This window comes from Salmo salar, chromosome ssa27 (assembly GCF_905237065.1).
Source record: "Salmo salar chromosome ssa27, Ssal_v3.1, whole genome shotgun sequence".
NCBI lineage: Eukaryota > Metazoa > Chordata > Actinopteri > Salmoniformes > Salmonidae > Salmo > Salmo salar.
The window spans coordinates 22,077,658-22,104,444 of record NC_059468.1 but is presented as its reverse complement, the minus strand read 5'-3'; the positions used below and the strand labels follow the sequence as shown (position 1 = coordinate 22,104,444).

General features: G+C 43.2%; 3 protein-coding genes across 10 annotated transcripts; 2 read left to right on the top strand and 1 right to left on the bottom strand.

The window, feature by feature from the left end:
- The first annotated feature begins 52 nt into the window (after positions 1–52).
- Positions 53–13,189, top strand: LOC106588707 (serine/threonine-protein phosphatase 1 regulatory subunit 10). 7 transcript variants are annotated; one of them, XM_045709801.1, is made up of 18 exons: positions 53–261; positions 441–735; positions 2,160–3,426; positions 4,810–4,923; positions 5,115–5,201; positions 5,431–5,618; positions 5,855–5,938; positions 6,261–6,401; positions 6,642–6,750; positions 7,041–7,165; positions 7,750–7,871; positions 7,978–8,317; positions 8,639–8,885; positions 9,160–9,235; positions 9,489–9,734; positions 9,916–10,045; positions 10,211–10,594; positions 10,842–13,189. In XM_045709801.1, exons 4-18 carry the CDS (start codon positions 4,817–4,819, stop codon positions 11,003–11,005), a joined length of 2,550 nt encoding a protein of 849 aa, XP_045565757.1. In that variant the 5' UTR covers positions 53–261; positions 441–735; positions 2,160–3,426; positions 4,810–4,816; the 3' UTR covers positions 11,006–13,189. The 7 variants fall into 7 exon arrangements, with proteins under 7 accessions (XP_045565757.1, XP_014033454.2, XP_045565756.1 ...); XM_014177979.2 differs by lacking the exon at positions 2,160–3,426; XM_045709800.1 differs by having other exon boundaries at positions 441–2,230.
- A 3,632-nt stretch (positions 13,190–16,821) lies between these two features.
- Positions 16,822–19,697, top strand: agr2 (anterior gradient 2). Of its 2 annotated transcripts, none has more exons than XM_014177931.2 (8): positions 16,822–16,929; positions 17,547–17,679; positions 17,885–17,948; positions 18,143–18,195; positions 18,559–18,635; positions 18,822–18,885; positions 19,039–19,122; positions 19,381–19,694. In XM_014177931.2, exons 2-8 carry the CDS (start codon positions 17,556–17,558, stop codon positions 19,428–19,430), a joined length of 516 nt encoding a protein of 171 aa, XP_014033406.1. In that variant the 5' UTR covers positions 16,822–16,929; positions 17,547–17,555; the 3' UTR covers positions 19,431–19,694.
- A 530-nt stretch (positions 19,698–20,227) lies between these two features.
- Positions 20,228–25,818, bottom strand: tspan13b (tetraspanin 13b). The gene is made up of 6 exons (XM_014177986.2): positions 25,542–25,818; positions 24,384–24,551; positions 23,755–23,835; positions 23,207–23,320; positions 22,858–22,968; positions 20,228–22,591 (listed from the first exon to the last, which is right to left on the bottom strand). The coding sequence occupies exons 1-6, from the start codon at positions 25,602–25,604 to the stop codon at positions 22,517–22,519; spliced, it is 612 nt and encodes a 203-aa protein (XP_014033461.1). The 5' UTR covers positions 25,605–25,818; the 3' UTR covers positions 20,228–22,516.
- Positions 25,819–26,787: the final 969 nt, after the last annotated feature.

Genomic DNA, 26,787 nt, shown 5'->3' with positions numbered 1-26,787 from the left:
AATTTTTTACTGATAAGCAACAATAGACTTGAGACGTGAAAGAAATTGAAAAGAGAATGTACAAAACGTGTGCAACGCCCTCTTTCTGTCCTTGATGGACAATGAAGGTCGTTCTTCAACTGCGCGTGATCAAAAACTCCATTTTGTTACCATGAAAACCCCAGAAAGCGCATGCTCGAAAACGCGTATGACGTCAAAAACGTCACAGGGTATAAATACCAAGTCCCTCCCTTTCTAGTTCATTCCTGGATTTGTTCTGAGGTGAGTAACGTCTAAAGAAACAGTGCTACTTTGAACAAACAAAAAAATACTGCGCAATTATTCATTTTCACCATAATCCATCATAAGACACGTCTTCCAAGATTCAGGTTTGTATGAACACAAAGAAAATAAGTGAATGTATCTTAAATGTGTTTTTCGTTTTGTGTGCTCTTTTTCAGGTCTTTTGTCTCTGAAGAGTGACCGTCGAGGACTTTGAACATCCTAATTCAAAAATCTATTTTTTTCTTCAAGTAATGGACATTTGATTACTATTTTTTGCCTCCAGTTTGTTCCAGAAGGAAAAGCTAGTTTTTAGCTGCCACAACCCCGCCCATAAAACCAGTTTTTCCAGCCATAAGATTGTTAACGTTAAAACATGACGGTTAACGATTTAAAACTGATGTAACAAGATATCTGTTGCTGTAAAGCACAATATAATATAGTTACCCGAGACGCTGAGGAGAGGTATTTATAGTAAGTGTTGATTTTCAAACCAATCTGAACATAACGTTAAATTCATTAAATGAGAAATCGTTTAGTCGTAGCTAGATTTAGTCTAGGTCCGCTAACTGGTCTCCGTACGGGACTAGCTAGTTACTTGTAGCGAAAGCTAACGCGTTAGTTTATGAGCTCACACAGGAAAGTGCGGAGTGGAAACGCTCCGTTTCTTTGTGTGTGAGACGGATCAAAATAAACTGTATAATAAGTGTTTAATTTAAGCATAAGCAATCTATTCATAAAGATTGCCGTAGGTTAAGGGAATGTTTTTCTCCCTCTGCTAAATTGATAGGAGCTCCTTGGAATATACACCTACCGCAATCTATACATAAAGATTGCTTAGTTTGAGGATGACGGATTTCACTGGAAAAATTGGTCATTTGTGGTTTTCTACGCATGACATTGTATCGTCGATATCGTTAAAGCAGGAAATTTCCCCAGGTGTCCGATATTTATACGGCAATCTGAGGATAAAGATTGCAAGATGGAAATGCTCATTCGAAATATTGTACAAGGCAGACTGGTTTTGTTGGAACTACATCAAAATGTCGTGGTCGTTGTAGTTTTGTCTTTTCAGAACACTCGAGGCAACAATGTGTTTTTCTGGAGCGACAGGAGTAGCGGAACGAGTTTCGTCTCGATGTAGCCGGTAGCCGTTGTGGTTCGCCACCTTTAGTTCTTTTGAGCTAGTAAATGATCCTCCAGCGCTGCTAATGTGATAGTAGGCTAACTGTGTTGTGGCGAATGTAACTGGCATACATTGTTCTTTATGTTCTCGAGACTGGCAGCCACGAAGCCGTTAACAAAAGAGGGCAGGGCCTAGATGTAGTTAGTTCCCCCCCTCCGTCCTAACGTCACCCTAACCAGAACTAGTCATTGAACAGGATCTTTATTCTAGGGTAGGGCGTGCAATGCAATGACCGATGCAGAGTTTGTCTTAAAGGGCTGCCGGCTGCGTGATATTCTTATATAACCATCATGAACATTGTGCGATGAATGAAAGGAGGCATATACAAATGAATTAAGTTGATTATCTACAGGCTGTTCTTTCCCAATTTATATTTTCCCCCATAGAACAAAAGTATTTTATTTAATGGTGATTGTCAACCATGGATAAGGACATTGTTATGTAAACAAAATAATCACTTGGTATAGGCAGGGCTTTGAGCTATTGTGACAGAAGTATTTGTTACATTCTAGATAAATGATAACAGGTGTTACTGTTTTCAACTGCATTGCTATATAGTTCAGTTAATACACCAAAGCCATTGTATGTGTGTATGAACATTAATTTACTTCACATCTATTCCTCCATTGACTTGTTTTTTACTAAGCTCATGTCTTCCCAATAACTTCTTTCTATTGACTTTGTGCGTGTGTAACAGTTGTGACATTTTCAGGAGTTGTGTGTTATGTCCCGTGTTGTGGAGTTCTGAGACTATATAAAACTTCTACTACAACAGTTAAACGGGTAAGACAACTGATTTCCTCACATGACATTTCAAAATGAAATACTTGGATATTATCCATGTAATACTTGGATACAGTAATTCAAAGTATATGATAATGAACATAGTCGAACCATATTATGAGTTTTAAAATATTAACATATATTGAACAATGAGGGGGGAAAGCATGTTGATAGCCTCAGTCCCGCCCCTACTCTAAAATGTTATGATTTACGCATAGATTGATAGTTTGAACAAGGCTAAGCAAAAAATTCAAGTAATAATTTGCAGCGATGGTTTGTTATTTTAGTGGAGATTATATTGCGTTTTTATACATAGAGGATCCATCTGTAGTCACTGGATCCCCAACTGATCTCGGTCTACTAGTTAAGTGTTCCCTATATTGAACTGTAGCACAGGTTAACTAACTCTTGTTATTTTAACCACACACTTCTACTAGAGCCAATGTCCTGCTCAGTTTAAGCATACATTTCAAATATATACATTTTTATTTAACTAGGCAAGTCAGTTAAGAACAAATTCTTATTTACAATAAAGACCTAGGAACACTGCCTTGTTCAGGGGCAGAACGACAGATTCTTTACCTTGTCAGCTCTGGGATTTGATCTAGCAACCTTTCGGTTACTGGCCCAACGCTCTAACCACTAGGCTACCTGCCACCCCAGCAGGCATAGTAATAGCTAACTTAAATGACTAGTGAATTTATGATGTATTTAAAAATATATATATATATATTTTTGAAATGTGTGAATTTCTTTTGACCACAGTGTAGACATGTAGTGTGTGTGTGTGTGGGGGGGGGGGGGGAAATTGATAATGCTTCAGATCAAATATTCCCTTTATTCTAATGTTAATCATAGGCAATTAACATACTGGTTCCGTGCTAGTCCTGTAAACTTTAAGGGAGCTCAATCACTTAAAATACCAATACAAGTAACTTTAATATTACTTTAAAATCATTATTTATACTTACAAGCAAGAAGTTAAATATGTTCCTTTTAGCTAACTGAAATTAATAGTACAGTGCATTTGTCATAGAATAGGCTTTTTCTGTGTTCTATTCAACCAACTGTACTCCTCGGGTTCCTGAGCCACCTGAGACTACTGGTAAACTGACTGCAGACTTCTGTCAGTGAAGGAGCTGGTCAGTCATTCCAACCACCAGTCTAGTGCACCGCCTGCCTGAAACTGAATACTGGTAGGCTTTCAGTTTGAGGGCCGTCTGTGTGTGTGTGCGCCTCGGTGTTTAGCTACCAGTATGTGTCTGTTATTAGTGGAGGGGGAAGCTACCCAAAGTATTATTCACCCACACTTAACAAACACGTAGGCTGTAACATCCTGTTCCGTTACCATTACAGCATCAGTAAAGTATCCTAGCTTCCATAGCTCCCATCGCCTTTGACATTTCTATAAAAACATTTCTGTAAAATAATCAATAGATTCCTCAATGGGATTATTTTTCAGAGAATAGAACAGTACAGTGCCAGTATGTGTTTTACAAGTTTGCTGCTCAGACCAACAACTACCTTCCCCTCCACTAGTTTTTCAGCCTACTGGTTGTCATATTCAAGCCTAATCACTCATCTGTTTTTATTTGCACTTACCATGAACTTTTCTAGATTGTACATATTGTTAAGGCAATCGTAAATGTAAGGTTTTGTTGAAACTTGTTTGTAATGTTTTAACAATCTGTTGAATAAAGCAGTTACTTGAATATATTGCTGCCTTTGGGGGAAGTCCTCATGAACCTATTCTAAACTACAGCCCAACCTGTCATTTTCTAATGTGTTGTGTTGAACTGACTCCTTGCCTATTTCCTCCCGCTGTCTCTCTCAAAAGTGTTCTATTGAATTACTGACACAGAAAATGAACTAGCAGCATGACCTATAAGCATTCTTTGTATTAGGCTATACCCAGCTGTCTTAGAGGAAGCCTTACAACAGCTCCTGAGAACAGAGACAAGACAGTAGGCTACGTCTATCCTCCCTTCTCCCTCCGCTATGAGGATAATCCATACAACTGACAGATCCGGCCCTCAAGAGAAAAATAAATGCAAATATTTGAAGTATGAGGCAATACATCAGCCAGTGAGTCATGGTGTTCACTGCAGTATGGAATTTGGAATGCGAAAGCAGCACTGAGGCTGAACAGTAGATTTGGAGGGGTTAGCTGGGAATGTCACTACCCCCTATGTTTTGACAGATTTCAGTGTGACTGAAGATGTGGGTGATTTGACGTTGGCCCCTGCGGTGTTGCTCTCGGCTTTGTGGATAGCAGGAAACTGCGGTCTGTTTCCAGTCGTGTGGTAGAGAGGAGTTTGGAATGGTCTTGTGGTTTAGTACCTATGTTGAATTGTCTGTAAGCCGTTGCTTTGTGCAGGATCTAGAGAAGAACGGATGGTGTCTGTTCCAAGGAGCTCTCCCAAAACAAAGTGTAATCTGACATGCCTGGAAGAACCATGCAGTGCAAACATCACTTTCGCTGCATATTGAAAGAGATGATAATGATGACTGTTTAGTAAGCGCCAGAGTTGTAAGGCGATCTCCTGTATATTAAGTGTGTTTGTCTGTTCCTCGCTCAGAGCACAGATGGCGGTGGGCCCAGTGGACCCCAGAGAGGTCCTGAAGGGAGTAGAGAACCTTCTGGGGAAAGATGGAGAGCTCCGCAGCCTGGAGGGAGTCACCAAAGTCTTCAGGTAATTAACACACTGCCATTTTTTTAATAATTGATGGTGTGCTTTTGGTCTTATTTACTTTTTACTGTTTGGTGTTTTTCATAATTTTTTACATTATTTTGAGTTGCGAGTGTGGACTGTAATGGTAGCATTGTCAATCTCCTATCTTTTGTTCTGATTGTCAGCTTCCTTCTTGGTCTTTTTCTCCACAGTCTCATGAAGGCCTCTCACAAGATGGTGAGCAGGTGTATGTACCTGAATATCCTACTACAAACCAAGTCCCACGACATTCTCAACCGGTAAGTTCTACTCCCATCTTTTGTTCTTAATTGATCAACCTTATTGGCTTATGGTCTGGCTGGCTTGTTTAGTTACTTCACTAGGGAGCTTTCTCTGCCACTGTGCTGCATCTTGTTCTTTGGTTGGTTGGGTGTCTATGCCAGGTTACGGTAAAGCACTTTGACAAATACGTTGTAAAAATTGGCAATTTAAACAGAATTTGAGTGACTGTCCCTTCTCTTTGTCCAGGTTTATCCGAGTGGGAGGCTACAAGCTGCTGAATACGTGGCTGACCTACTCCAAGACTAGCACCAACACCCCCCTGTTACAGCTCATCCTGCTGACGCTGCAGAAACTGCCCCTCACTGTAGACCACCTGAAACAGAACAACACTGCCAAACTGGTCAAGCAGCTCAGCAAGACTGGAGAGACTGAGGGTATGTTTTTTATACAACTTTCTTTTCCCTGGTGGTTCCACCCTCTCTAATACACTGAGCTGACTAATAGACCTCTGCGGGGAAATGATTTAGCATTTTATTTGTAATTCGCTTTCTCACAAACCCAAGGCCAAGACAATAGAGTTCCATAGTGGCGGTATCTGTGCAGTAGATGTAAATTGTTGAATGACAGTGTCTGAGGTTGATGTGTAACTAATGGTGTGTCTCCCTCTCAGAGCTGAGGAAGCTGTCCGCTGGGCTGGTGGATGGCTGGATGGCTACCATCCGCTCCCAGAGTGTCTCCACCACCTCTCCTGCAGGTAGCTCTCCTCCTTCCCTTCCCTTCATGCTCTCCACTGTTCCTTCTTTTCCCCTCTTTCTCTCACATTCACGTTCGACCTCGGACCCTAGTCCTGTGTGGCTCAGTTGATAGTGCATGGCACCTGCAATGCCAAGGTTGTGGGTTCGATTCCCTCGCGGGACCAGTATGAAAAAATACAAAAATGTATGCACTCACTACTGTATGTCACTCTGGATAAGAGCGTCTGATAAATGTTTAAAATGTAAACATGTGTCTAACTCTCCTCTTCACTGTAATCTCTTTATGTTTACGTAACTCCCCCGTCTCTCTCTTTCTCTCAGATAAGAAGCGGAAGAAGGAGGAGGGGAAAGTGCCAGTCCGAGAGGTGAAGGCAGCTGATGGAGGGAAGGCTGCAGAGGAGGAGAGGAAGAAGGAGAAGCCCAAAGCTCACGCTCCCAGCCATGCTAAGATCCGCTCCATAGGTACACTACGCTTGTCAAACTACACTCACACTTTGACGTCACAATTTATCACCAAAAAGTTTTTCATTTACAAAATATGATTTTGTGTATAAGGTTATTGTCCTTCAGTAGAAAACAGTAATATGCAACTCTGAAAAAGTCATTCTGTTTCTGACTGTGGAGATGAAGCTCTGCTGTGGCTGAAGTGCTAGATGTAGTACCATGTAATGACCTGACCCTGTCCTGTGTGTTGTCTTCCAGGCCTGGAGATGGATGCTCCCACCCCTGTCCTGGTCAAGAAGCCCCCCGTGGCCCTTCAGCTGGGGGACAAGTACAATATCAAACCAGCCCAAGTCCTCAAGAGACCCAGGTATACTACACAATAGCATCCATGTCCACATTGTGTATGGGTGTCACCGTCCTACGGCTTACCAGGCAATAACAGGATAGAAATGGCATAACCACAGAATAACACCACTGCTCAGTGCTGCCTCATTATGGGATAACCTCGAGTACTGATCAAACCGCTCTTTGGCACATGTATTTGCCATTTGTAATGAATATATTGGAATTATTACTCATTCAAACTCTCATAATAAAAACACTGTCTGTGTCCTAAGGAGGAAAACCTAACCCGTGTTTCTCTGGTCTCTCCACCAGTTTTGGTCCTCTGGACGCTCCCCCTGTGGAGAAGAAGTACAAACCACTCAACACCACTCCTAACCAGACCAAGGAGATCAAGGTGAAGATCATCCCAGCACAACGTAAGTCCTCAACAGAAACAAGTATGTACCCATCTTTTTGACCCATTCACTGCATTTACTATATTACATCTGACCCCTCAACGAGTAGAGTAGGCTACATCTGACCCCTCAACGAGTAGAGTAGGCTACATCTGACCCCTCAACAAGTAGATATCGGGGTTGAGGTCAATTCCTCTTCACTCCAGTGAGTTGGAAGTGAAATTCCCATTCCAGGTGTCCTCAGCACTTCTCTGAGAAAATGTTTTCATTTAAATGTCAGTTTACTTACTGAATTGAAAAGGAATTGACCTCCTCAACCCTGGTAGATACCCACACACTGTTGTATATGTTCCCCTACACTATATTGTTATATTTATTGCAACGTTTCAACTGGAAGGTCTTCTTCAAACTTGAAACCTTGCAGTAAACTACAAGGGAGCTTACCGTTTCAGAGCATAAACAAACATTTCTGTTTCTTTCACATGCCATGTATTTTGTGCCCTACTCCTCAGAAAAAAAGTGTGCTGTGCATCGAACACACTTTTAAACCCATCTCCCCCTCAACTACCACGACATTATGTTGACTGTTATTGATGTCACTAAGAGACTTTCCTTTCTCTCTACAGCCCTTGAGGGTACAGGCTTCCTGGATGCCCTAAACTCCGCCCCCGTGCCTGGCATCAAGATTAAGAAGAAGAAAGGGAAGGAAGGTAGAGACCCCAAAGCTGTCTCTCCCACCTCAAACAAGGTAGACAGACAGACAACTCCTCTCTCAACCACCTGAATCTATGGAAGGCTGTGCAAATGGAATTGAGTATTCACCCATCTCTCTACCTCCCTCCTCCTCCTCTCAGCCGTGTCCGTTCGAGGGTAAACCCCCCTACCTGTCGCCTCAGGGCGGTGCCAAGCCCTTGTCCCCAGAGACCCAGACGGTCTCCACCACCCCTCCCCACGAGGTCCCAGTAGACCTGGAGCAGCCTGGGACACCCGTCCCTGCTGACGACCCCGAGGCCATGGACACGGGCAGCGAGAAGCCCAACGCCCTGGCGGAGCCCCGCGGCGAAGAGGACAGTCAGCTGACCAAAAAGGGCAAGAAGAAGAAGAGCGTGCGCTGGGCCGAGGAGGAGCAGCTCAAAGAGTACTTCTACTTCGACCTGGACGAGACCGAGAGAGGTGAGAGAACAAAAACTAACGGTAACTTCAATTCATTTGTTTTGGTCGGTGTTGTGTGTAATTGCACGTCAAACTGTGGTTGTATAGTCAAACTAGGTAGTTGTCAATACAGTAGCTAGCTAACTGTACAGTAAATACATGATCTACTCTTTACTAAGTTCTGTTAAATGTTTTTCCCCCAATTCTTTTGTCATTTATCCTCAAGATAATTTTTTTTATAATTATATAAATCAAATATATCCCTTTCTCCTGATCACATCCATGTTGGGTGCCAAGGCTAACTCTCTCCTCCTTCTCCACCTCTCTCACCTTCCTCCTCTTCCCTCTTATCCCCCTCTCCAGTCAATGTCAACAAGGTCAAGGACTTTGGCGAAGCGGCGAAGCGCGAGATGATGATGGACCGCCACACGTTTGAGATGGCGAGACGCCTGTCCCACGACTCCATGGAGGAGCGGGTACCCTGGAGCCTCCCGAGGCCCCTGGCCCTCACCGGCCCCCTGGTCAACGCCGGGGCCAACAGCACAGAGAGACTCACACAGAGGGACCGTGAGACTGGCATCCTGCAGGAGATTTTCCTTACCAAGGAGAGGTACGTATTCACTGAGAGGGTCAGACAGACAGACGGTCAGACAGACGGTCAGACAGACGGTCAGACAGACGGTCAGACAGACGGTCAGACAGACGGTCAGACAGACGGTCAGACAGACGGTCAGACAGACGGTCAGACAGACGGTCAGACAGACGGTCAGACAGACGGTCAGACAGACAGACAGACGTATGGATTCCTATAGCCTAGTGGGTTACCAGGTGCTCAAAGTGCCTTGCATTACATTGGGGAAACTCACCTCCTGTCTCCTCCTCAGTGTTCCTGACAGCCCCCATGAACCAGAGCCTGAGGCCTACGAACCCATGCCTCCACGCCTCATACCTTTGGACGAGGTGAGATGTACCCTTTTCTGTCAATCACTTTGGAGCAGTTCGAAAAATGTGTTTAACTCCAATGAATGCACAACCAAAGGTTTTGAACATAAAATAAGAAGCATTACAGGTGTTATCAGTTTGGGCTTTTGTTTGAAGACTTTTGCATCTGAAAAATGCGCCAAAGTGATTGAAAAGTAACCTATAATATATAGAACACACACAATGCTCCAAACATCCTCTGTGTCCAGTGCACTAACTCCCTCCTCTCCAGGACTCCACCATGATGGACGACAGCTACATGGAGCCCATGGACACGTCGTCCCAGCCTGGCTCTGGCGTGGGCCCCGGCGGGGTGGAGGGCTCCAAGCTCCCCCCCGTCCTCGCCAACCTCATGGGCAACCTGGGGGCCAACAACCTGTTGGGCAACCTGGGTAACTTAGGCAACATCGCCCAGGGCACGCCTGGTGCCCCCGCTGCCCCCTCCGTTAACGTACAGGAGCTACTCACCTCCATCATGGTAAGGGAAAGAGATTAAAAAAATGTCAAAACATGAACTAATCCTGTTTTGACATTATGATCAGATTAATGCATTATGTACTGCAACTGTTTTAAACAACTTCTGGAACGCCTGGAGAAGCCCTGTAACAAGTTGATCTGTGATGTTTATTTTATTGTCTTCCTCCCTCTCTCTCCTGTAGGGAGCTAGTGGTGGCCAGTCTACTGAGGACCTGATCAAGCAGCCAGACTTCTCTGAAAAGATCAAACAGCTGCTGGGCTCTCTACAGCAGACCCAGAACCAGGGCCCCCCCACCGGACCCCCGCCCGGAGGTACACACACACACCTTTACAACACACACACACACACCTTCAGTTCTCACACACTTATTCAAGCCAACAAACCAAGTATTCTTCCATTTCTTCCTACACTTAACTGTGTATGACGATATGTGTGGTAGAATGATTATTAACTTTGTATATGTCTTTCCTCCACAGTGAGCCAGGGCCTGTTGGGCCACGGTCCAGGCATGAACAACCTGCCCAACATGAACAACCTCAACATGGGCATGCCCATGAACGGAGTGGGGTACCCTCCTGCAGGCAAGCCCCCGGGCCCTGGAGGACCCCACTACAACCACCCCCCGCCCCCACACAACCACGGACCCCCTGGCTTCAACGCTAACCCCCGCATGATGGGGCCCCCGCCGCCCCAGGGCCACGGAGGAGACAACGGCAACTACTGGGGGGACGACTCGATGAGGGGGGGGCCACACCGGGGGGGACACTTCCACCGCGGCGGCCGAGGGAGAGGAGGGGAACAGGTGGGCTTCAGAGGGAGGGGACGTGGAGGACCTAGAGGAGGACACAACAACATGGGAGGTGAGTTGAATTGAAAGGGAATGTCCCTTCTAGTAATTCTGTTTCTATGTTAGATGCCTATAGGGCCAGTCCGAAACGGCGCCCTGTATTGTCCATGTAGGGCTCCGCCCCACAGTAGTGCAATTAAAGTAAAGACCAAGTTGATTTCTGTTTGCCATCTTGTAGCCTTGATGCAGTCAGTACAGACGTTTGGTTGGCTGGCTAGTTGTGTTCCAACTCTGTTATTTTTTATCTCTCCTCCTCCCAGACATGTCCAAAAGGCCGGTGTGTCGCCATTTCATGATGAAAGGAAACTGCCGTTATGAGAGCAACTGTGCTTTCTACCACCCCGGCGTCAACGGTCCTCCACTGCCCCCCAACCACCCCGCCCACAACCAGTACAACGACCACGGGCCGCAGCACGGGCACTAGACCACCTAACACACCACTGACGCCAATACGTGACAATACCATGTTATCACCACTAGGTGGCAGAACTCTGAATGAATGAGCTGCTGGCTTGGTTTCACCACTGGGACAAAGGGTGCAGAGAGACAGACAACCCACCAGGCTAGAAAGACATGGTGAAAGACAAGCCAATAGATAGTCAGATATGAGAGACAGACAAGGCAGTCCTGCTGCCTTAACAGTTGCTCTGCACAGGTCTGGTGATCTCAAGGTGCAGGTCTGTTGAAGAAGCAGCTCTGCTACTGTTCTCCTGTGTGACTGGGACTTTGATATGAGGACTCCCCAGTAGCAGAGGAAGATACTGAATGTACAGGGCAGAATCAGACATGTCTGTACTACTTCCTTTTCTTCTCTCCACACACCAACCTAAGATGTCCACCAAGAAATGCTCAATTTCCTACGTCCATTTGTTTGCCCTGCTCGCTCAAACTCCCTCGATCAGGGATGGAGGACATTGCTTGTACGCAAGAATGCACACACACACACTCATGCCCCGGCTTTGTAAAGTATAGGTACTGCTATAGCTGTGAGATGATCATTCATATGTTTATGTAGATGTTTTATTGTGATCATTTTTAACACTGTTGGTTCAGGTTGAGGATGTACAGTAACCACACACTATGACTATTCTGGTTGCTGTCTGTCACTGTCCCATATAGCCTATCAGCTAGCCCTGTCTTATGCACTAAGCTCCTATATATTTATCTGATACTGATTTATCAGCGCTGAGCTAAGAGGTGAGCAATGATCAAGGTAGAAAATCAATAGAAACATCTCCAGGATCTCCCCAGTATTAAGTCAGACTAAGTATTGAGTCAGACTTCTTTAAGCTAAATGATCCTTCCTATCTTCCATCATTATGCTCTGTAGTTGTGTAGTGCCATCCCTTCCCTGGGTGTCCCTATTGGACCACGTTCCTCAGACAGACAGGATCTGTAGCCAACCTTCAGCTCCTGAATGAGTCTAAGCCCCGCCCTCTCTCCTGAATGAATGTTGCACTGTGTTCAACTGTGGTCCCTCGAGTTTTCAAACTGTAGTCAGACGTGGCCAAATGACAATGCTCAGTACACCATTTTAAAACCTATTTACGGCCAAGTGCGCTTCAAGAAAAACATGCCACTTTTTCTACCGTAGGATTTCAACAGAAAACAAGACAATGAATGTGAAGTTGACCAAATAATAAGAATATTGTTTGATGCTATTTGCAAAGTTCCCCATAGGCAAGAGTTATCAGTGAGGAAGTACTTTAAAAAGAAATATTGAGGCCAAATCCAAGTTGTTTTCACCAGGCATCCTGACTGACAGGACAGGACCTAACTGTTATTTATAATGTCCCTCCATCCCCACCACACTGCTTGTGCTATCTTCTACTACTATCTAGCTCTAAAAAAGACCTGACTCCAACATTTCCCCTCCAGAACAAATGGAAGAAACAGTATTAAGAAGAGAACACTTAACAGAACCGCCCCTAGATGATTGGCCTACGCGCTGAACGAGCGCTGCCTGCAGGCTACATGTTGTTTTCTACTGGTGGGCGTTAGTGGTTTGCATATCACAGGAAAAGGAACAACAGGGCAAAGTGTTGCTTGATTTGACTGAGCCTTTTTACCAAGAAGGGTACATAACAGTGAATGAGGGTTTTCCTTTCTGAACTTCAGTTCAGGAAGCTTCTGATTATATTTCATCAGCTTTATAATAGGTACCACCGAGTGTATCTGGTCTTTCATGTGACGACATGATGGTCAAATGTCCCCCTGTATGCCCCGTGACAGAAACACAGTCCCCTATCAGTGTTTCTTCACACACACACAACTGTATTGGCTTCAGTTGGGTGACGCGTGTTCAGTCAGTGTTAAATGTCCAACGGGGTAAAACTATGGAATCGTTCTCTGGGTCAACTAATTCAAAGTGTTTTCTGTGAAAACAGTGGCCTTCACGTCTCTTGTGGGACTAGAATTATGTCGTTTTTGGTTGGATTTATTGTGTTTATTTTGATACGATTGAGTTGAATCTCTCCAAAATGAGGTCCATTTTTGTTTTGTTAGAAATGTATGTATCCATGTGTCTGTAAATGCATACACGCATTCATACACATATATACATATTATGAGTATTTTGTACATGTCTTAATAAATGTCCTAAAATGAATATCTGGGTTGCTATGTGTTGATGTCGTTCATTAACGGTTTTGTTTCTAGTTCTTATCTAACAAGTGTTTCAGTGTTGAATGGAATTCTTCTCAGTTTCTTTTGAAGATGAATGTCATTATTTAAATGTTTTAATATTTGGATATCAATGAAGGTTTCAGATAATCAGAAGCCCTTTTAAGGAACATACAAAAGTTTCAGTTTACTTTAAACATTCTTAAGCGTCATTAAGCACATTACACATCCTAATCCAAGCTCCTACGTCCTATGACGATGGTAGCGTACGGAAGATCCGTGTTCCCAGGGCGAGGTTAGTGACAGGTGGCCCGGGTGGCTGACAACTCAATGTGTGATCAGGAGTGGCTTTAACCGTGCCCTCCGCTGCAAATATTGACTTGGGGAAAACACACGAAGGAACAGCGAGAAGGATAGACGGTGCCTCAGGAGCTAAGGACACCTCAGCATTCTGAGAGGGAAGTAAGGGAGAGCGAGGTTTAAGGACAGCTCAGCGTTCCGCTGCTCCAACGTCCACACTAGAATTCATGTCGGCCTGAGTGTGTCTGCTGCGATAAACGACATAGACCTATCCTTCTGCATTTCACAGATGCTCTTATCCAGATCTATAGCTGCAAGTAAAACCCTCAAAGTAGCAGCTGTTTGAACAACACGTACACTGATTTGTGTCAAGAACTGCAACGCTGCTGGGTTTTTCACGCTCAACAGTTTCCCGTTTGTATCAAGAATGGTCCACCACCCAAAGGGCATCCAGCCAACTTGACACAACTGTGGTAAGAATTGGAGTCAACATGGGCCAGCATCCCTGTGGAACGCTTTTGACTCCTTGTAGAGTCCATGCCCTGACAAATTGAGGCTGTTCTGAGGGCAAAAGGGGGGTGCAACTCAATATTCGAGAAAGGATCCTTAATGTTTGTACACTCAGTGTGTAAGTAAACCAATCATATCCATGTTAAAAAGACTGAGTGGATAAATCAGTCTGAGGTGTAGTAGTAGTTGAAGAGGCCAGTCTGTCTGGATGGAGACTTGAACAAAGCCACCATTGATCCTGGTGCTTGGTGTTGGTCTGATCACATTACCCTTGGTCTGTGCATGGGGGTGGATGGAGGGGGGATTGTGCTGTCAGAACACAAAGTGAGAGAGAGAGAGGGCTCAGTAAGGGCACCAGTATAACCACTCTCAATTCATAACCTCTTGTCTAGGCACTTCCTGGTTCCTTAAACGAACCCAACCATTACTTAAGTAACCTTTTCCTGTAGTCAAATGACCTAGTGACTTCATGAGTGTAATGTTATGTCAAACAGTTTCTATGTCAAACAGTTTTATGTTGCAGTCTTCTGTAACATATATATATAGTGTAATATTGGGATGCAAACTCAAAATTGAATACATTTCAACTCTATATGTGACGTCTTCTTTTTCTAAGCCCATAACCATGTGTGTGAGGTGTATACTTTTCTGTTACAAAATAGATTTCATACACTCTGTGTGACCTTGATTTAGCCCACTGCAGTAAAAGGTTAATGAGACCAACAGAGAAAATCAATGTGGCAGTTTGTTTCTTCACCCACTTTAATCTGTGTGTTCAGGGTGTTAGGCAATACAGCTGGAGAGTTATTTAGTAACTTAGCAGGAGAGAATGAAAGCTGTAAGGGGTAATCACTGTAGTTCCTATGGTGTAGAGGCATGAATCCCCCCACCCCCCAAAAATAAAAGTAAACAGGCTTCTGGGTAGAGGCAGTACAATGCACATTTCACAGCTTAGTTTGAGAAAGCAAGACTGACTCCAGAATATTATGTTACAAAGTATTGCTATAATGAATACTGAACAAAACTATAAATGCATCACACAACAATTTCAAATATGTTACTGAGTTACAATTCAACGTGATCAAGACAAAGGAGATGATTGTGGACTGCAGGAAAAGGAGGACCGAGCACGCCCCCATTCTCATCGACGGGGCTGCAGTGGAGCAGGTTGAGAGCTTCAAGTCCCTTGGTGTCCACATCACCAACAAACTAACATGGTCCAAGCACATCAAGACAGTCGTGAAGAGGGCACGACAAAACCTATTCCTCCTCAGGAGACTGAAAAGATTTGGCATGGGTCCTCAGATCCTCAATCTGCACTATCACTACAGTGTTAATTGCTATATTGTAATTATTTTGCCACTACGGCCTATTTACTGCCTTACCTCTCTAATCTTACTACATTTGTACACACTGTATATAGACTTTTCTATTGTGTTATTGACTGTACATTTGTTTATCCCATGTGTAACTCTGTGTTGTTGTTTTTGTCGCACTGCTTTGCTTTATCTTGGCCAGGTCGCAGTTGTAAATGAGAACTTGTTCTCAACTGGCCCACTTAAATTACGGTGAAATAAAAAAATTAAACAATGCTCTGGATTATTGACCTCTGTCTGCCCTGACCCTGAGACTTCCTGCCATTCTGTACCTTTTGACCTGGCCTTGACCTGTCGTTTTGCCTGCCCCTGTTCTAGTAATAAACTTTCATTACTTCAACACTGTCTGCATCTGGGTCTTCCCTAAAACGTGATAAGAACATGGTGTTGGTGCACAATGACCATAGCATCCCTTTACATCACTACAGACAGTTGATTCAATATTACACTAAAAGTACAAACACCAAAGGGGAAGTTCACACATTCACTCTTTCTGTGCTTGTTTTTGATGCCCTAAACTGTCATCACTTGACATTGACTACAATTCATTTAGAGAATGTGTCTAAAACATATTCTAAAACACTCCACACCAACTCATATTACATCATAATCCCATTCTGAATGATGTCTCTGCACAATAAGAGGTTCCACTGTGCCCTAAATCCATGTTTGCATGATGGTGTTTACAACAAGATGCAAATATGGATTTATGGGACAGTAGACATTTTTTTCACAATTTGAGCAGAGACATCATTCAGAATGGGATTCTGGTGTAATATGAGTTGGTGTGGAGTGTTTTAGAATGTTTTCTAATATGCTTTAGACACATTTTCATATTTTCCTACTGTATTATAGTTATAACAAAATGTGACAGACAATTATCTCTAACGAAACAAAATGTTTTGGGGGATCAACTACAAGCACAGAAAGAGTGAAAATAAGGCCACGTAAAAATGGATGCACTTCCCCCTTCAAACCTATTAAATATTTTTGTTTACTTTAGGAAAGTTAATTTATTGAGAATGATGTCAATCTCACGGATCTGACCTGAACCAATCATGAACTGACTAGTAGTCCCGAATTCAAATTCCTCGATTTAATGCTGACCTGTCCTTGGATCTGAGCCAACTATTATGATTCAACAGTTCCATTACACATTCTTTGTGTAAAACTCCATGAAAACGTACATGACAACACTATCATATCCAACTTAGGGCAAACATTTTAATCAGGCTTAATATGTCTTTAAAAGCCTGTGTCCGATAGCGATGGAAGGGAGAGAAAGTGAAAGTTCTAGAATCCATTACGCTGCCTACCTCCACAGTCCACACACATTCAATCAGAGCTGCTTACCTCTACAGTCCACACACACTCAATCAGAGCTGTGGGAGGAGAGAGGGAGAGGTGAGGGTTGGTGGGAGGGGTCAGCATGAGAGCTTAGGGCCGGTGTATAAGAGCAGGTCCAGGTGAGTGAGGAGGGACACAGCAGAACGAGGAGCTGCAGAACACAGGAGACACACAAAGGTGCCACAGAGAACAGGTAGGAAATAGATCTCTACCTCCACCACAATGGAAGCCTTATTCTCTAACCACACATCTCTCTTCACCATCCCTTATCCCTCCATCTGATCCTTTGTCTGGTAAATGTGCCTTGAAATTCTGTGAACTTTTTCAGTCTTCAACAACTTGAACAAATCTGAATAGATGTGCAATTATCTGTAATTCCGTATGGCACTTATTCATATTATCCCGTGTGGCTCAGTTGGTAGAGCATTGTGTTTGCAACGCCAGGGTTGTGGGTTCGATTCCCACAGGGTCCAGTACGGAGAAAAAATGTATGAAATGTATGCATTCACTACTGAAAGTCGCTCTGGATAAGAGCGTCTGGAAAATGACTAAAATGTGAATGTTTTCCCTCAGCTATACTGTTGAGTTACAATAGTATGCAAATAGAAGTAGACTATCTGTGCAGTTTTGTGGCAGACGTGTTATCTGGGCCCGTATTCACAATGATTCAGAATAGGAGTGCTGATGTAGGATCCCTTTTGACTTATAGATCATAATGATTAAACGTATATGGGCAGTGGGGACCTGATCCTAGATCAGCACTCCTACCTACTCTGAGATGCTTATTGAACTCTGTTTCCTTCCAGAAAGGTAGTAATCATGATCCGAGGTCTGCTGTCGGTGCTGTTGGTCCTGGTGGCCGTAGCCGTGTCTTCATCTCTGGCTAAGCCTGAGAAGAACATCGCCAAGAGGGGGAAGAGGATCCCTCAGACTCTCTCCAGAGGTAACACTCTCCCCTTACTATTTCCAAAGCGTATCACAGTGTATAGTGTTGTTAATGAATGAATTCATGAGTACACATTCTCCTTTTCCTCATTCTCAAAGCTCTGTAAGATCAGTGTGGTCGGAGATAATCTCTACCTGAATGTTCTTTGATGTTGTACTGAAACTGTTGCACTGACACTGTTCTTCCTGACTGTCTCCTATAGGCTGGGGTGATCAACTAATCTGGGCTCAGACCTATGAGGAGGCTCTGTACTGGGCCAGGGCACAGTGAGTGAACAAACTTTTATGGCTACATATGAAATGGCACCCTACTTTTTATGAAGTTCAAAATAGGGAATAAGGTGTTATTTCACATTGATGTAATAGATCTAGATGGCTGACAAATACACTTAAAAAACAAATACATTTCAAGGATTTCTATTCTATTTTATTCTGTAACCAGAACTAATTTGTCTCCATAGGAACAAGCCTCTGATGGTCATCTTCCACCTGGAGGACTGTCCTCACAGTGCATGTAAGACCCTGACCTTTAACCTCTAACCCCTGACCTATAGCAAATAAGCTGCCACTCTGTTGCACCTTCCTGAACAGACCACAGGTCAATGTCCCTCACTTGGCTTTTATGAGTATTATTTGCGTCCAGGTATTCTCCCAAATCGTGATGTATCATTCAGTTGTATTAGATGCCAGGACTTGTTTAAACAGCCGTTATCAAACTCGTAGTAGAACAAACATGGCTCTGTTTGCCAAGGTGGAATACACCTGTTACATCCTGCTGCCATGTATGGGAGTGGACAAAACAATTATTGAGATCTCTTAAGTTAAGTCAATGTAACACTTTTTATAACATCTTTCATGATGTCTTCCATGCATCCAGCCATGAAGAAGGTCTTCGCTGAAGACAAGGACATCCAGAAGGTGGCTGATGAAGACTTCATCATCCTCAATCTGGTGGTGAGTTGTAAATGAAGTCTTTGGAAAACATTATCAGAATAGATTACTTATCTTTTGATCGATTAGATTTTATGATGTTTAGATTTTTATTAGCATTTTAGGGCACTGTTATTTTTTTTTTGTTGACCTGACTTTTAGTATTAACAAGCAAATTATTGATATGTGTTTCTTTTCCTGTGTTATCAGTATGAAACCACAGACAAGCATCTTTCCCCTGATGGCCAGTACGTCCCTAGAATCATCTTTGTCGGTGAGTGAAAATGGCACGTTTTCCCAGCAGCATTACATGAGAAGGAATGTCATTATTTTGTTTATGATGGCATCAAACAAAAGCAACAGATTTGAATCAATAGTTATCTCTCCCTCTCTCTCTCTTTCTCTCTCTTAATCGCTCTCTCCTCAGATCCCTCTATGACAGTGAGAGCTGACATCACAGGGCGCTACTCCAACCGTATGTACGCCTATGAGCCTTCTGACATCAAACTCTGTGAGTACAACTTGATCTTATCTCCCTTTTGACTGTTTGATTGCATGCTAACGGTTTACATACTTTTAATAAATCTGTATTTAATAGATTGTAAATATTTAAGCATTTATACACATGTATATGTTTTTTATTAATGTAAGGTATTACTAAGTGTATTCAGATTGTTTTATAATTAATTCAGAGATTAGAAAATATTACCTTTGTGAGAAACAACCTGCTCCTGAGTGACTTACTCTTCATTTTCCCTTCTCCCTGTAGTACTGAGCAACATGCAGAAGGCCAAGAAGCTGCTGAAGACTGAGTTGTAAGCACTGACTCATCATGTGACCCCATGACCTTTGGCCTGCGACTTCAGAGGTTCTCCGAACATTCTCTGAACGTTCTCTGGAGCCTAGGAGTCAGCCAGTGGCATACTGTCACCATGTAAACCTAAGCACTGGAAAGAGCTAGTCTTCACTTTCACAAAGCGCAATTCCATTTTTTAAATTCTGTTATTTTTCCTGAACCTGTCTTTGTAATGTATTGCTGTACATCTGAGATGTCTTTTTATTAAATATAGTGCAATTATGAAATGATTTGTGTCTCATTGGACAATGTCATTCAGTCCTTTCACCCTTCATGACAATGACTCAGGTTAAAAGGGCTATTGAACTTTCTTTTTTTTTACAGTGGGTGTGCATGAATCCGTGTTTGTGTAACTAGGGAGTGAGTGCTGACATCCTGGTCACATCCTGAATGGACGGGGCCAGTGAGGGAATGACACACCCACACATTATTCTTAGTTATGTCATGTAGTACTATAATATTGTAATGTAATAAGTTCATGGGAATCTAATATGCCATTTAGCAAATAAAAGCATTATTTTGTCATTCCACTTCTGTAGAGATTTTAGAGTTTCTTGGAAAGGGTTAGGCTACTGCTGTGAGCTGAGCTCTACATTTTGCAATGTCATTGAATGCCACTGGTTTCTATGGAAACAGCCCAACAAACCCAGTGAACTTTCAGGAAAAGAATTCTAATAGGTCAACTTGACTGGGCATTGGTGGGAATTGAGTTACTCATTGTTGAAAGGAAAACTAAAGAACAGAAACAGTGTATGAAATATATATTTTTTACTTTTCTATTTTATTGAGATTTCTTGTACAAAGGCTCAGGTATGTTGTAGTTCACAGAACCACCAGTGAGGTGGAAGCAGCAGTACACACTAGTAGAGGAGACATGCAAGAGGCACAAGCCAAGGTAACTGATACAACAGCACACAACAGACATGCACAGACCCACACGCATGAGTACGCGCACCTATGTACACACACGCACACACACACACACAATCGACTGCCAGGCTTTGTAACACTATCAGCAGGACAAAGCGCATCTCTTCTTTCATGTCAGTCTTCCCAAGCATTTCATACTGATGATATTCAAACAGCATAAGCAATTTACTCTTAAAGGGATACTTTAGGAGTTTGGCAATGAGGCCTTTTATCTACTTCCCCAGAGTCAGATGAATTTATGGATACCCTTTTTATGTGTCTGCGTGCAGTTTGAAGGAAGTTGCTAACTAGTGCTAGAGCAATTGCTAACTAGCGTTAGCGCAATGACTGGAAGTCTATGGGTATCTGCTAGCATGCTAGTAGATACCCAAAGACTTCTAGTCGTTGCGCTAATGCTAGTTAGCAATGGCTCACAAAACAACCTCTAACTTCCTTCATAATGGACACAGAGACATAAAAAGGGTATATACACATATTCATTTGAGTCTGAGGAAGTAGATAAAATCCCTTTAAGTATCCCTTGTTTTTTTCGATTTCAAATAATTAGGAATGTTTACACAGAAATAAACATTCAGAACACAAAAGAATGCAAATGCTGTGTAACATAATGACTTAAAGTAAAGGCAACAACAAGCTGCTTAAATAGTTGTAGTTATGTAGTTACAGGATACACTTGTCAACAGCACCCCTCAGTCCTTCAGTTATTGAGTGTATCAAATCAAATGTACAAATATTGAATGACATCTTCAGTCGTCATGCGCACAAAATAATGCTAACTGTTCTTCATCATGTCAGCTATCATCTGTAATACAGGAGTCCTTCAGTAGTCACAACATCACAGTTCACAGGCTTTAATACAGGTCTGAGCATACTGAACGCTTGCCCATCAAGGGTGTATCAAATATCAAATGTGTTATCTGAAAATGTTAATTTCTTGAGATTTGTCACCAGAAGCAAAGCCTGAGCTGCTGTATAGGAGAGGATAGACACGGAGTGGACAAAACATTAAGAACACCTGCTCTTTCCATGACAAAGACTGACCAGGTGAATCCAGGTGAAAGCTATGATCCTTTATTGATGTCACTTGTTAAATCCACTTCAATCAGTGTAGATGAAGGGGGGGGGGGGGGGGTAAAGAAGGGTTTTTAAGTCTTGAAACAATTGAGACATTGAGGGTGAATTTGCAAGACAAAAGATTGACGTGCCTTCCTTTGAACAGGTATGGTAGCAGGTGCCAGGCGCACTGATTTGTGTCAAGATCTGCAACGCTGCTGGGTTTTTGATGTTCAACAGTTTCCCGTGTGTATCAAGAATGGTCCACCACCCAAAGGACATCCAGCTAACTTGACACATCTGTGAGAAGCATTGAAGTCAACATAGGCCAGCATCCCTGTGGAACGCTTTCGACAACTTGTAGAGTCCATGCCCTGACAAATTGAGGCTGTTCTGAGGGCAAAAGGGGGAGGGGGTGCAACTCAATATTAGGAAGGTGTTCTTAATGTTTTGTACACTCAGTGTATACAGGATATGGTTCTGATCGGGAGTGGTTTAAGGTGTCCTATTAGGGTAATAGGCTCGTGCAGCATCTTCAATATACAGCAGGGTCGTGTTCATTAGGGCACACCACGGAAAACATTTTGCAACGGAAAGTGTAAAGGAGCATTTCTTATTCGACAAGTGAAGCTAGTTCCTCTTGTCTCTGTCAGTTTTCTTCCGTTTGGTGCCTAATGAACATGATCCAGTTATTTTCCAGACACACACCACATTCTGGATAAACAATCACTTCATGTAACACCACACAAAGGGCTGCTGCTTTGCTCTGCTAGTGAAAACACACACGTCACTCGCTTATTTACAAACACAGCCTCTAAAACAGGCGGCTAGCCCTCCTCCACCTGGAGAGCTACTTGGTGTGCAGGCTTTTACTCCGGCCCTGCTTTAACTAACACAACTGATTCAGCTGAACAAGGCTCCGATGAGCAGCTAATTTGTTTAGAATCAGCTGTGTTAGTGTTACAGTTAGAGTAGGGCTGAAGCAAAAGCCTGCACAACCAGTAGCTCTCCAGGAGGAAAGTTGGCCACTCCAAGAGCGGGGTACAAAGCCAGCAGTTGCCAACGGTTACAGGAAGGCACTGGGATTCGCTCGAGGGTCCTTCTGGTTCCTGTACCGGTACGTTAGCCACACCCCCAGGATCTGAAAAAGGACGAATAAAACATTCAGAGGTCAAAATAACAAACATTACTGGGCCCAGTTTTATACTGCTGACCTACAAATAGATCACCTACTGTATATAGCTACATTTTCAATACCTATTAGATTTCATGAACTGCACCTCAAAATAGGCTAGTTTACTGTAAAGAAAAAAACACTATTTTAAAACACTATATAAGTTAAATTGATTGATTGCTTGATTGATACAGCAGAACATTCCCCTGACTGTATATAAAGGGCAATCTCACCTCAGTGAAGCTGAAGAAGAGGCCTATCCCGCCCACGAAGCGCAGCACCTCTTCTGCATGCTCCTGGATCTGCTCAGCACACGGTGAACAGGAGTGGTTGGGGAAACAGGCCTGTAGAGGGACACAGAAACACCACACAGACGGACCAGTTAATTAGGAAAACTGCTTCACAACCACAACACTGAATATACAGCAACTAATGTCATCAGAAACTGTATGCATAAAAACTTGTTCTTTCATTGTAATTATATATCTTGGCATGCACAAACAGAACATGGGACATGTGAAGGAGCGGTCAAAGACAACAGACAGATTCAGTGCAACAGAGGGTTCGCTTGGTAATGCTTACGGCATCGCAGGTCCCGTTGTTGTCTACGTGGTAGAAGCCACAGCAGTTGAGACTCTTCTCCACATCTCTCTGGGTGCTGTACGAGTTGTTCCATCCCACCTCCAACAGGTGTTCCTAAAACGGGTACAACAGCAGGCACTGACCACCATAGATGCAGTTATATCTGTGTGTATGAGTGTATTACAATGCCTGTATGCACAGGACCAGACATCTCTAAGGTAGTCAGCTGTTCTAGAACCGGATGGAGGTCAGTCTGAATAAAATAGTGATTTACTTCTAAAAAATATAGTCCATACTGCATGGAACCGGAACACACCACAGTGCAGAACACAGAAAATCCTGAGAAGAGACACAGGAGGTCCTTTAGCTCTAAGATTTCACCACAAAATTCAGCTCACATCCTTATAGACACACTGTATCATGATATCAGGTTGTCTTGTATCCATCCAGTATTTCATCACAAGGTTTCTGGGTTTTGTCTGAAAAGTTGGTTTTGTTCCTCTAGCACCTAGCCGAAGGTTGTGATTGACAGCAGTTTGTGTTCCTACCTGCTGATCCTTGTTGATGGCCAGACAGGCGCTGGAGACAGAGAACTGGACGATGAACACCATGAAGAGGATGATCATATACTGGGATCCACTGTCAAGGAATAACACTCCAATACACACATTGTCAACACAGAGCTTTTGTAGTTTTGAACCCAGTTCGTCACACTTCCGAAGGCGGAGGATAATTATTTTCCATAGTCAATGGGCTCCAACTGTTTATTTCTCTATCCTTCTGTATTAGTAGTATGGAATATTCTAGAACGAAATACACGATTAATGACTGTGTAATACTGTAATAACGTAATGTAATAATATAATAATAATAGTGTAATAATGACAAAGCCAGAAGCAGGGGTCAGGGGTCAGCAGTATCTATGCAGGCTGACTACGACGTGTAGAGAACTGTCTCATTCAGACAATCCCTTTTGGCGATCTGCGGAAGCTATTTGAAAAGCTTATTTGAAACTTCAGTTCTCTTGAATTTAACACGGAGCCTACCCAAGGCCTCAATCTACTGGACTTGAAAACCAACCCCAAACCTATACCCAAGCCATAATTCAAATCCTAGACCCCAAATACACTTGGGTCTAGGGTCAGGTCAAGTCTGCCTTAGTGGAAGGTTGGGATACAAAGAAGAGTAGGACCTGGTGGTGCTTCACGGCTCCGATGAGGCCGACCAACGCCACGAAGAACAGGAACACCCCCACTCCGATGACTCCGCCCACCACCTGGAAGCTGGACACCAGGCCGAACCACTTCCCCCACGCAGCGATGCCAATCATCAGCAGACTCACCATCTAGAAATGGAGGGACGGACGGACAGACAGTGAAAAATAGATAGGCAGGCACAGACGGAGACAGAGAGCCAAGACCCTAAGCAATAGATCTCTTTGGGTCATTATATGAAGTATGAACTCTCCACAGTCAAACATGGTCTGTGTGTGTGTGAGTGTGTGAGAGAAAGAGACAGAGACAGAGAGAGAGAGAGAGAGAAGTTGACCACAAATCAAATAGGCTTATGTAATAAAACAAAGTGAGTGATGTAATTGCAAATGGTACAACTGGTCAGGAGGACATTAAAGCGCACACAGGCTACACCTCAGACTACATGTTTTTAGAGGTAGAAGAAGCGACAGTCAAAAGCGGAACATCATTTTCCACCATGACAGCATTTATTTGCCCGCAAACGAATATTCATCTTAAATCTAGGTCACCACTGTGGTCTGTTTTGATGCCACCATTACTCCTATATTTCTCAGACTGCAAAATGATTGGAGGCCCTATGTTGAGGATTTGGACAGGAATGCTATGGAGTCTACAGACACACGCACACTATGGCCCATATGTTGTTTTCAGTAACTATCACTTGATAAGATATATCAGGAATGGTTTGAGCTGAGCAAAGACAGGATGAACACTTGCATTGGAAAGTGTCAGGACTCAGGAGAGACAGGAAATGAACAGGAAAGAATATAGGCTATTGTAAATATTCAGTAGCCTAAATACTGAATATAAATTCTAATATTTTGACGTGCCGAGGTTGCCTTTGGCAAACTGGAGACGCAGATCTTATTCCAGACAACGGTTCAGTTTGAATAATTAATAGCATGAGAGCCTGGTCTGACCCAATGTATTGTTTACAACAGGCTGCACGGTAACAATGTTGCTTACACACCCGTACAGACCGCATAAAAAGCAGCATATAGTCAGTCTACCCGACCCAACAACCAAAACCTGTTACAGTGGAATAATGCTCCATATGGTAAATTCTTGAACCGTATACTCACAACATAGAGGATATTGAGCGCACAGAGAGAATGCTTGGAGCAGGTGAATCCGGCGCAGCCCATCCTGGCGATTTTTTGGAATAGTCTAAACGAATAATAAGATAAAGTAATTCCTTGTAAAAACAAAATTAAAATACCCTAAACAAGCCGGTTATGAATTTCACCACTACAAAGTCTAGTCGCGAGATGACATGCCTAGAATGGAGGTTGCTATGGAGCTTCCACAGTAAGCTGATTGGTTAAAGGCTAACGTTTGTCATTGATATGCAAATAATTGCGGAGAGATGCGGGTAGCGCCTTTCAGACCGTTCTGACCGCCAGACAGCTCCAGCAGGTGCAGGTTGAGTACGCGTTCCAGATAAATAGCCTACAAAAAAATGACAAGATCATTGTATCATATTGATGTGGACACATGATACACTATATCTAAATATCCTTATGAGAACTGGAGCTGGTTAATTAGGTGAGGTTACCATTGAAAGTGCATGTGAGGAAGTACATGTAAGACCAGCATCACATTACAGAGATAGGCAGACCTAGTTCCTGAATAATTAAGCATCCTCTGTGGGTCAGTGAAGCCCTGCATGACTGGGATTTCCTTGCTCACCTAAACCTAGACAGGAAAAGGACACAGGTTGGGGAAGGGGGAGACCCAGAGATCCTCAAATGAAAAACACACATGCAGGAACACAAACACAATATCTGTCAGTGAAAGCTGTTCAGGCATTCATTTGACCTAAATGCACCAATTAACTGACAACCCCAAAGAGTGTGCACTCTGTCCCTGGATTGAAAAGGAAAAACTTTCTGAAATCAGGTTATGGCTCTAGTGAATATTAGAGGCAACATACTGCTCTGAGAAACAGAACCTGCAGTAGATGCAGCAGTATGGCACTGATGTAATTCTCCATCTACAGTGGAGGTCCCTGTTGCTCATTACCTCCCTAGATGTTGTCTAAAATGGCAAGTAGTACACTAAATAGGGAATGGACAGAGGTCACAATAGTGTCAATGGCATTCCTTCACCTGGCCTGTTCAGGTGCAGAAGCAGGTGCATGAAGGTTAAGTTACACAATGACCGAGTGAACTTCACCTCTCATCTCCTCCCAATAATAGCATTCACAGTCACCCACTTTCTCATTCAGCTCTGAGTACCTAACTAATCAGTTAGATGCCAAGGAAGTTGGTTTTAACCATCAGACACATGGACAGAACCCTTATTTACTAACCTACTGATTTAAGAACA